We start from the raw sequence: 11,479 nt of genomic DNA, 5'->3' as shown, positions 1-11,479 counted from the left end.
ATGGGATATGTCCGTTCTTCTTTTGTCTCTCCGCCTAGCCCGTCAGTGGCCCTCGAAGCAGAGGAGACAGGCATTCCTCAAGGAGCTTCCTCAAGGGAGTGGCTGGATCATGCCGCCCCACCGATTCAGCTGCGCCGTAGACACAGGGTTGGAAGCCCTATTGTTCTGAGCTTGGCAATTTTGTTGGTGGCGACCGCCGTGGCCTACATGGTCTTGCGCTGCGGGAAGCTCCTTACCAGGCTGTCTCCGCCTGAGCCGTTCTCCGCAAGGCTGCTTTCTTCCGATGTAATGCCCGCACAGGCAGCAGCAGCAGCGGCAGCAGCAGCAGCGGCAGCAGCAGCGGCGGCAGCGGCAGCAGCAGCCGCGAACGGGCCAGTTGTCTTCAGGGCGACGCAGGCCGATCGTGCAGTGCTGCCGCTGCCTCTATTCAAGTAGCTGCATGCACGCGGCGAAATCGCAGGACAGAGTGGGAACTCGTGTGGCTCTGTTGCATTTGCTGCGCAGGATGATGAGGAACTGTGCAGCCGAGTGAAGGGGTCAGTCAGCACTGCACTGTCTCACATTTCACTGGCTGATGATGACGAAGGGGAAGACTTGGGAGGCCGAGGAAGCCTGAGTGATCTCGGCCAACACAGCGCCCCTCCCGCGGAGGGCAGTGCGCACCGCGCAAGCTCTCTGCTGCAGGAAGTCCTGAGCAGGACGCACCGCTCTGATGAAAGCCCCTCCAGTGGCCCCCGTGGCCTCGATCTTCACCGGCAGCGCGGCATCTCCAGCACATTGTCGCAGAGCACTGCACACATTGGTCCAAGTACATCGCGCAGCACTTTCAGTCTCAACCGCCGCTCTCACCACGCTTCCCACGTCTCTCTCATTTCGCAGAAACTTTTGACGCTTCGCAAGCCCAGCGGGGAGCCGGCCTATTATTCTTTCCCGTCTATAATTGACGCCGGAGTACGCTTCACGGCCTTGTCCGGGACTTCTCTGCAATCTCGGCTCCCGGCCGAGTGCCTCTGTCGTTCAGAAAACTCAAGATTAACTAGCTATTGCGACAACAACGTGCTTGGATTCACAACACATCCTCATCTCCGTCTTTAGTAGCTGCACCGGGACTTCCACTCCTTTTCTGTGTGTTCTGTAGGCAAGGTCGGCTCTGAAGACTCTCATGGACTTTTTGAAGGGCCTTCGCCATCATCGGGGGAAAAACTCTAGTATGTCACCACCACACCCCTGTAATACTAGCTGCAGTTTTCTGATGCAGACTTGCGGTTATTCCGCTCTCCACCAAGCCGGACAGACAGAGTGTTCTTTTTTTTGAAAGTGTTTGGGGCGTGCTGCCTATTACCCCCGCAGCGTAGCGCTGTAGGTGGGTGGGATTTTTCTCATTTTTTCAAAGTCATTCGTTTGGTGGACGCAGAGACAATTACTTTTACGCTATCTGGCGTGAATGTGGCCGTCGATGTCATGCAACCGGTAAGCATGCCTCCTGGAGCCTCCATAAAGAAGACTGAAGAGTTATTTAGCATGTTGCGAATATTTGCCTTTCGTGGCCGATGTGTTTTCATTTCTTTTGCAGAAAAGCAGTTTTGGGCGTATTTGGCCTGACAAGGCCGTGAGTTACTTTCTCCAGCGATGAATATTCGCGACGGTAGTGGGCAAAGGCGGCGGAAAAGCCATATACGTCGAATATTTTGCAAGCACGGTTCAACGAACTGACTGCCTGGTGTGTTGGTACTGCCTGTTGGAACAATTTTTTGTGTAGGCCTTGGGAGGCACTGGCGAAAGGCTGGAGCAGGCTCTCTGGAAGGCAGTGGGCGCAGTGTGGGCCAAAGGGGGCGGTAGGTTCCTTTCTAAAGACAGTATTGCTGTTGTTTTGGAGCGGAAATTTCTTTCCCCTCTGCGCTCTGTAAAACACAGTGACGTCGCGAGGGCCACACAGGCCAGCTGCATGAAGGGCGCAAAGCTACAATCGGATGGCTTCTGCATGCGTGTCTGTTGCTGTGCGCTGCGCAGAGCCACATGTTGCTGCTGAGATGTTCGAGGTTGTACAGCAGGGATCTGGTTCGCATTTGGGGAAAATAGAGATAACTATCACAGGTGGGTTTTGTGTGCAGAGAGCCTCTTTTTCATATCCCTCCCCATGGCATATCACACATTTTTCCTGGGACGTTTGCGGCTTTAGTCTTCGGGCAAATGCCTGGATTTACTAGCTGAGATAAGCAAAAGGCATGCAAAGGCGGCAGTCTTCCCAGTTTCTCTTGCTTGTGCTGTGGGATTCTGCTCTACAGCTTCCAACGCGGGTCGTCGGTCTTCTTTTGACACCGGGTCGCCTGTGTTGGATCCGTCACGTGAGCAAGGAGCCGTTGGAGGCGCCTCTGCCGACTCAGGATCAGGTGAAGCCCCACGCAGAGGAGCTCATGCATGGGGTGTGGCGGAGGGATACCAAGCAAGTGGTGGCGCAGAGCTGCCCAACCATCGTGAGGCACCTCGCGCCAGATGGGGAATCCGTCCCGTACAGGAAGTTGCAGAGCCATTTGATTTAGGGGCTCGCTCATCTTTCCAAGGCCCCGATCCAAGTCGCAGTGTTTCATGGCAGAATGACACCCGTGAGGGGGGTGTCTCGTCAGCGAAAGATGGAGGTTCAGCAGGTAGCGGTGGATTTTGGGCTTTTTCAAGTGGGCTACAAAGCGCAGCACCAGAAGCTCATGACGGTAAAGCTTCGTCTAGTTCCACGAGTCACGCACTGCCAGAGAGCGAGCACAGCGAAGGGGGAAGTGGCCTTTCGGAAGGAGGACAGGAAGCTCGGGCTTCGCATTCCAGAACCTGGTTCAGCAAGCTGAGGATTCCGAAGTACCATTTTCCTAGGGTTACAGATGAGTCCGTAAGTTTTCCACTTGAACTGAGGTGCTTGGTGGCGTGGGGGCACGACTATTGAAAACAACAGTGCTAAAAACTGCGGTCCGCTACGTGCCCAGACCTGATGGCGACCTGTTTCGCTTGGCTCTCTTGTCTTCCTCAATAGGCACGACGTGGTCTTATGAAACTCATGAAGAAGGTCATGGCCTTCTCCTTGCCATCGTGGACGATGCGCTCAGGTGACACCTTGTTTTCTGAACACTTCAGCAAGAACTTCCAGACGCCAATCCCTTTTTCCCTTATACCTTGTCGTTTGCACAGCAGATGCGGCTTGGTCGCGTGTGCTGCGGCAGAACACTGCTACCCTTGATGTGTATAATGGATTTCCCCCCTTATGCTTTTCTTCTGTTGCTACTCTGCATGCAGCCAGTGTTAGGTTCGACGTCGGCGGGATAGCTGTGGATGTCACTGCAAGAGAGCTTGTGAGACGAAAGGCTCGCATTCTTGGCTCAGGTTTTGTACGAAGCGGGCTCTAGTATTTTTCATGAATATTGCAGGTTTTGTGCTGTTTGTTTCTCGCAGATGCACGCCAACTGGGGTGGAAGGACGGTGAGGGCTATGCACAATTCGCAACTGTTCGTTTTAGTGCGTACTGAACGGAGCAGCGAACAGACGCATAAAATTGATTCGAAGGTTAAATACACAGGGACAAGAATTTTTAATCACCTTGTTTTGCGGATCCACATGCTCGGTTTTCTCCAGATAATTGAGCAGGCGGCCCCGAAAGTTGAAGACGCCTATTTAAAGGCGGTAGACAGAGTGCGACGCAAGCTTCCAAGTAAGCTCATCACGGCTACGGCGTAGCCTAAGCTGTGTGGATAAGCGCCTGTGGTTGTTTTTCGTTTTGGTAGTGCCCTAGTCTATGCGGTGCTGCGTGGCTCCCTTCGACGAGGGCCGAGGACGGCACGACCAGGAAGCCATCTTTGGAATTCGTGCTTTTCTACTACTACTACTCGTTTTCAGGCTCATCTGCTGCTACGGAGACCTGTAGCGCCCAGAAGCTGTTGAGCAATGGCGTCGTTGCTGGGCAGATAGTTTTCATTGTAACAGGTCGGTCAAATCGCAGAACGAAGGCCGGAAGAAAGGCTTGTCAATTTCTTAACGCACTTCAGTTTTCCATAGGACATACGCGATGGCAGCTTCGTAGCTGATTTGGAAATAGAGTTCCTTTCCCCGTTAGGTGGTTCTCTGCTGGGTATTCTCGTTTCTTCGGGAGGCCAGTTGATGGCGCATTTTCACAATTGCTCGGAGCTCCTGGAGAGGTGCAGGCACCAGATGCAAACAATGCCCTTCTGCGTTTTTTGCGATTATTCTCAGCAACTTTTGTGCAGCAAGATCCAGGCTCTGTCTTGCAGCTTGGGAGCGGAGGAGGGCAAAAAGACGATTCTGATGATAATGAAAAGCCGCAGCGCAGCAGAGGACACAAGAAGAAAAGATCTTCAGGAATGCGCAGTACAGTGTCTCATGGTCACTTAGATGAGGCATCAAGTTCTGATGAGTGGTGATGCTGGCGTGTTGATCATGATGGATTCTTTTAAATTCAAGTGAAAGTTCTTCTGTACATCCTTTTTGACTTTCCATGGCAGTAGGTCCCCTACCTTGATTTTAAAGTAATTCCGTGGTATTCGGGTGTAAACTGCATGTAAATACATGCGTCCCGTCATCCAAAATCCCTTGTAGTTTTATAGAGAACCACCTCATCGCTTGGAACTCCACTCCGCGCGGATAAAGCGCCGTTCCCCTTTGTGTGCTTACCGAAGGGGCGGGGAGAGGAAGCCGAGAGAATTTTAATGGGCTGATGTATTCGGTGTTTTGGATGTGCACTCGTGTTTGTGGGCCGGGTGCGGGAGGTCCAAGAGAATGTTTTGACCCTTCCCGTCGCTTTGCTGGCTTCCCTGTGCACAGCAGTGGCCCCGGGTCAGTAGCTTTTTAAATGCGAGTAGAGGGGAGCCGCCTGCGGGCCTAAGTTGGCTAGGGCGGCATAAAGTCGTTTTAATTTGCAAACGGGGGGCTGGAAAACGCCTTGTTTTTTTACACTGTTCAACACTGAGGATACAGTGGATACTGCATGAGAATTGTTCGGCGATTTTCAGCGCAGATAGAAGCAACGATGTACTATAATAGGGTATATGGAAGGTAAATGAACTGACAGACGTAGCACGTAGCCACTTTGGCTTTCAACGTACGCGTTTGTGCCGACTGTGGAAGTAGTCCAGTCGAGGACACTGACGAAGGGAGAAAGCAATGCTGTCTTCCCTCAGCCTCAAAGCTGCACGTATATTTTAGGTTACTGCACAGAGTGCTGTGCCCCCTTCAATGGGATGCTGCACGCGGCCCCAAAGGCAGTTTATCTTGTTTCCTGCTGCATTGGCGAATAGCGTAGATCTCCGGGAGAAGGACGCTGCATGTAGTTGTTTCCCAGTCTCTTGTGTTGTCTTCGGCCCCGAAGCTAGCGTGTATGTGCTTCTGTGTTACTTCAAATAGACTGTGAACGCTCAGCTCGCCTATTTTGCTTGTGCTGTCCCAAATCCTACATAGCGGATGTTAGTCGCCGTGCTCTTAGCCAATTGAATTTCGACTCCATAGCTGTACGCTGACTTGCAAAGAACAGCATAAGCAACTTTGCATTTAGGATTGACGGGTCCACTAGCTTCAAGGACTTGAGCGCAAAATTCCTTTCAAGCAGAGGGGAAAGTAGCTGGGAGTTGGTGAGTGACCAACGAAGAGGGATCTAGCTGTGAACTTTTCAGGTTTTTAGCACACTCAAGTTTCCTCACTCTGCAACGCTTTTGCTGAGACGGCAGAGCAGACTCCGTTCCCTAACATAAAAGTTGTGCGTATGCTTGGTTTGCCGATTGTAAAATGCATCTGCTTGCATGAAGCACCCAGTAGGCGAGTCGGGTCGTCCTGCAGCCAGAAACACAGCCGATGGATAGTGGTTTCTTGTTTGAGGCACTGCATCATCTTATCTTTTCAAAGCAGTTTCATTACATATGATGTTTTAACTTCTGAATCTGGGGACACAACATTGCTTATTAAACTTTGAACGATGGATTCTGCCTGGCATGTATCTGCCGCCTGCGAGATGTTGTTGATTAGCTTTGGCAGGAACACTGCGTTATGGCAGCGTTTAATTCGAAGAATGGCTTTGACTTCTCCGGCTGTATAGAGAGGCCCTCAGCGGAAAAGAAAGCTACAGCAGCACTCAGGCACTTCAGTGGTCTAGCCGTAGAAATAAATACCTCTACTTGTAACAGTATTCAGTTTTTGTTCAGCCACTCACTGGCCCACTATCAACTACATCGTTTCAGCTTCGCATTGACTGTTTTTCTAAGGTATCTTTATTTTATTGAGGGTTATTCCAAACCTCATTTACTGCTCTTATTATTGTTGGCGCTCAATTAACTGAAGAACTATCTATTTCTTAAGGTAGATTCTTTACCATAATCTATCTTCTACGTATATTTAGTCTATTCAAGCTGTAATTAGTTCATACAAAAAATTTCAATAGTTCTGTGTGAATTCTGGTATTCTAACTGCCGCAAGCCATAAAGAACTAAGTATTTACTATTTGTTTAAAAGGGAAGTAAAGGTGCTCAGGGTCCAGATAAGCGATCTCATGTATGGTTTAAAAGTTTTATAACACCAGGCATGCAATACCAAAAGGTTTTTATCAAAATACGTTTTCTTGCAAGGTAAGGTTTAGAGTCCTTTTTGTACCTACAATTGAGAAAAGGAAAGCAAACCACATAAAGTAACAGTGAGGAGAATCATTTTTGTAACTCACCACATGAAAATCGAGAGAGAAGTCACTAGCTGTCTATATGAATCGTGGATAATTCTTTGCCTGGAAGTTATAATGGAGATCTCACTTGACACATAATAAACATAAACGAGTTCAGTTGGCTTGGCATATATTTCTTTTCAGAACGAACGCCTTTTATGCCTGGCATGGATGGACAACACTTGGCTTTTCAATAGTATGACCGCTACTTCTAGGGCTTTTTCTCTTGTGAACTTCATAGTAACCATTAAGCCTTGTTTTTGTAGCACAAAAATAATGTAGGCAAGTGAATCGTGCTTTACAAATCTACATTTGCTTTGTTTAAAAAGATTGGCTCAGATGAGCAATCTCATGCATGGTTAGAACGTTTTAATGGCACCAGGTATGCAAAACGAAAAAGTTTTGATCAAAATACGTTTTTTCGCATGGTAAGATTTAGGGTTCACTTTCGAATGAAACTTTGTGCTCCACCGTTAGCTAAACTAGATTAACAACAAGTTCAACCGCTGGTTTCAACGCTTCTAAGCAATGCTGCTGCCATGAAAGAATTTCTACGGGACTTCTCTGTATTGTGCCCTCTTTTCCACTCCGCTAGAATCAATTCCATTTCCACTCTGTTGGAATCAGTTTCGGAAAGGAAGAGCTGTGTGGCGCCTAGTTGTGCGCATGTCTTGTACGCCATCTTCAGGATGTTGCATTTCTGGTGAAATTCGATTAAGTGTGTGACGGGTGTTCTTGTCTAGTCATTGAGAACGCGTTTACCGGAGCCTTATTTTTCGTCACAGGCTTTCCATTAGCATGTCTGGTGTTTGCATGCATACGGGCGAAAAGGACAAAATGCAAAGCTTTTTGCATGCAAGAAAAACTGCATGCATGGGGGAGAAATACAGCGCACCAGTTCTTTCTGCAACTTTGTTTCCTCGGCAACTCGTGAAAGCTATTTTAGTTTTACTACCTCTAGTTCTATCTTTAGTACTTGGTATCCTCTTTCTTTGCCATCCATCCAGTAGTGAGCTAGTTTGCTCGACATTTGCTACGTGCACTGACACCCGGTTCTTCCCACGCTGCTTCGAAAGCTTTGAAGAGACATAGCGGCATATTCAATTGTTTGCGAATGTTGCTTCTTCGCATCTGAAAGGAGCAGTCAGGGTCTTCATTCTTCTGTAGTTTTTGAACTTGTAGTTTTTGGACTTCGTCACAGTTTCAGTCTAAGTTTGTGCCGGAGTACTGCCACTCTCCCTCTCCTCGCCATCCCACTGTATAGCTTTCTACTTTATACAGATTTTGCTGTCTGCGCATGAGCCCTCCTTGTTGTGAACGTCTATTAAAAGGATTGCAGGATGTTTGGGTTTAACATTGGCAACTCCTGATACGCGAAAAGAACAAGAGTCAAAAACTGCAGAACGCAACAGAAGATGCAGAATATGCAAAAAAGTCCACTTTATTTTTATGTTTGAACTCATTTTTATGTTCAGTGAAGGACAGCTCGCTTCGGTCCTGTAGAGGCTTCGCTGAGGTATCTGAAAGCCATTCGTTGGGAGACGTCAAGAACAACAGAAGCTGCTTTCTTTCTAAACCGCAGCAGGGCTTTTACACTTAAGTAGAATAAGAAAAAATTCAGGTTAAAAGAAAAGCAAAAGTTCAAAAGAATGTGTATCGAGGATGAAAGCTGCTCTTCTGGGTTCCTCGTGCTTGTGCCTTGGTCGGGAAACTCCGGGGCTTCTAGCGTCTCTAGACGCGCTTTTTCAGACTTGAAATACTTTCAATAAAAGATAGAAACAAATGCTGATTAGCCACATGGATGCCCCCCAGAAGATCCCAGCTGAGGGCTCGCAAGGACATCCACGACAACAACGAGCCACAGCTGGAAAGCTGCAACATATACTCATTTGCAAGGCAGCACAGCGCACAGCAGTAAGCCCTATAGCTGTACGCAGCTATTGGGGCTTCTTGCCTGCGGTCACCTTTCAAAAGCAGGCCAGAGCAGCTTGGGCTGGGGGCCCCTGCAGCGGCTCAATCCTAGTAACTTTGACCCCCTCAGCCTTTTCTAATTGAGTTTTCAGTGGAGAGCGAGCTGGGGCAGCGAAATGAACTAACGAGAAGGGCCTTGCAGGGGGCCCCCCGGTCGGCAGCGGCGGCGGCGGAGCCTGCCTTGTTGAAACTGCGTTACTGGTGCACAAGGTTAGCTGGAAGACAGAAGAACTCTCTGCCAAATATGACATTAATGGAGTAATTCATTGCTTGCTAGATCCTCGGATCTTCCCGCTGCTGCGCAGCAGTGCATGTACACCCCGAGGGCCACCGCCGCTGGCGAAAGCCGAAACAGTCCACTGGCGCCTTAGGCCGTCTTCTGCCTTTCTGTGGTTTCTTTCAGTTCATAAAATACCACTTTTGATCCATGGGAGAAGGCGTAGGCAAAAGAAGCTGCAACACCCAGCGACGCCGCACCAGACCACTGCAGCGGTGGCAGCAACACTGTGCTGCTGCTGCTGCCGCTTCTGCTGGTTCTTCGCGTGCTGCTGAAACTGCGGAACTCATAGAGATAAGCCACGGGAGAAGGGGGTGGCAGCGCCAGTGAAGGCGTGCTGCTGCCTCCTCCCGCTCGCCGCAGCCTTTCCGCCAAGACGAGGGTAGCGTTAGCAGCAGCAGCAGCAGCAGGAGCAGCAGCAGCGGCGAAGCAGCAGCAGCAGCAGTATGCGTCTGTAGGATCCCCTTGCTTTTGCGGGATGGCCTTCTCCGCCAGGCTCTCGCAAGCGCGAGCTCCCGTGACGGAAACACCAGCAGCAGCAGCAGCAGCAGCAGCAGCAACATCGCGAGCAGCAGCAGCAGCAACAGCCACAAGGAATGGATGAATTGACTCTCACCCCGCAGAAGCTGCGGAAGCTGCAGCAAGTGGTTGAGATCTCGTGCCTTCCGGAGCAGCTTGCTGTGGCGCTGCTGGTGTCGTCCTGCTGGAGTGTGCAGGTTCGTTTGCTGCTGCTGCTGCTGCTTGTGCTGCTGCTTCTGCTGCTGCTGCTGCTGTTTCTACGGCGTTGACGGACTGCAGCAGCGGACTTGTTGCTGCTTCTGGGGGCTCACCACAAGAGTCTGCTGCAGCCTGCTGTTTCCTTTTTCTTGCTTTTGCTGCTTCTTCGAATTCCGCCTTTTTGTTTATTTTTGTTTCTGTCTTTATTGACTTTCCTGCTGCTGCTCTTTGGGGTGTACCGACACTGAGTCGCCAGCCTGCTGCGGCTGCTGCTGCTGACTTCACTAAAGCAACTTCGATGCTGCTGCGCTGCTGCTGCGCTGCTGCTGCGCTGCTGCTGCGCCGCTGCTGCGCTGCTGCTGCGCCGCTGCAGCGCAGCAGCTTTTTACTACACATGTACAAATGCGTTATACATATTAATGCATATGTACAACATATATACATGTATATATACACATACATATATATATATATACATATATACATATATACATAATATATATATTATTTATATATATATATTTATATAAAGTATATATATGCATGCTTATCTATAATCTGCAGTTGCATGCATAGACTCGTTTTCCACACATATGGCCAATATATGAAAATATAAGTGTTTGTTTGTATGCATGAGTTTCCAAGACTGAGTTTCTTATCATGTACATAAATATATTTGTACATAAAAATATGTATATTTCAATTTATATTTTATATTTGCTTTAAATCCACTTATATATGTATATCTCCATACTTGTGCGGGTGCAGACCTTTCCTGCATGCATGCATGCATGCATGCAAGCATATACTGATACACAGCCACTCTTACACTTCCATGTCAGTGCATCCCTTTCCTGCATGCATGCATGCATGCATGCATGCAGGAAAGGGATGCACTGTGCATGCATGCATGCATGCATGCATGCACGTGCATGCATGCGCGCATGCATGCATGCAGGAAAGGGATGCACTGTGCATGCATGCATGCATGCATGCATGCATGCACGCATGCATGCATGCATGCACGCATGCATGCATGCCCTCCTGCCTGCGTGCCTGCCTGCCGTCCTGCCAGCCCTTCCTGCATGGCTTGCTTGCTTGCTGCATGCATTTCTGCATGCAGTCGTTGCTGCTGCATGCATTGCTGCGTGCATTCCCGCTGTCTGCACGCACTGGGGTGCCTGCTTCGCTGGCCGCATGCACTTCGCATGCAGCTCTGCATGCGCGCATGCATGCATGCATGCATGCATGCATGCGTGCATGCATGCAGCTCTGCATGCATGCATGCATGCATGCATGCGTGCATGCGTGCATGCATGCAGCTCTGCATGCATGCATGCATGCATGCATGCGTGCATGCGTTTGCGCATGCAGCGGGCAGTCTCGCTGCACGTGGAAGGCGGCTTCTGGCGGCTGCTGGGCCTCCGCCGCTGCCCCAGAGGCCCCCAGACTTTGCCGCCTTCGCTGGTGCTCTCCGTTTGGGCTGCGCGCGAAGTCAAACACAACGGCGCCTACAGACTCGTCGTCGAGTGCGGCACTGCGGCTCCCAGGCACAGCAACTGGGCCGAAGGCAAGCTCCTCCTGCTGCTGCTGCTCCTGCTGCTGCTGCTGCTGCTGCGGGTGCTGCTGCTGCTGCGGGTGCTGGTGCTGCTGCTGCTGCGGGTGCTGTTGCTGCTGCGGGTGCTGTTGCTGCTGCGGGTGCTGTTGCTGCTGCGGGTGCTGTTGCTGTTGCTGCTGCGGGTGCTGTTGCTGCTGCGGGTGCTGTTGCTGCTGCGGGTGCTGTTGCTGCTGCGGGTGCTATTGCTGCACGCCCACGA

General features: G+C 50.2%; 2 protein-coding genes across 2 annotated transcripts; both read left to right on the top strand.

The window, feature by feature from the left end:
• ENH_00070620 (hypothetical protein, conserved) lies at positions 1–4,418 on the top strand (the record flags this gene model as incomplete). The annotated part of the gene is made up of 14 exons (XM_013582511.1): positions 1–408; positions 505–951; positions 1,139–1,208; positions 1,415–1,470; positions 1,574–1,609; positions 1,760–1,835; positions 2,011–2,094; positions 2,286–2,878; positions 3,020–3,092; positions 3,280–3,335; positions 3,436–3,462; positions 3,616–3,691; positions 3,877–3,963; positions 4,231–4,418. The coding sequence occupies 14 exons, from the start codon at positions 1–3 to the stop codon at positions 4,416–4,418; spliced, it is 2,277 nt and encodes a 758-aa protein (XP_013437965.1).
• Positions 4,419–9,541: 5,123 nt separating this feature from the next.
• Positions 9,542–9,733, top strand: ENH_00070610 (hypothetical protein; the record flags this gene model as incomplete). Its single annotated transcript, XM_013582510.1, has 1 exon — positions 9,542–9,733. The coding sequence occupies one exon, from the start codon at positions 9,542–9,544 to the stop codon at positions 9,731–9,733; it is 192 nt and encodes a 63-aa protein (XP_013437964.1).
• Between the last annotated feature and the right edge of the window lie 1,746 nt (positions 9,734–11,479).

Source organism: Eimeria necatrix, genomic scaffold, assembly GCF_000499385.1.
Source record: "Eimeria necatrix Houghton genomic scaffold, Enh_scaff68, whole genome shotgun sequence".
Classification (NCBI taxonomy): Eukaryota; Apicomplexa; class Conoidasida; order Eucoccidiorida; family Eimeriidae; genus Eimeria; species Eimeria necatrix.
This window is presented reverse-complemented; position numbering and strand designations above follow the sequence as displayed.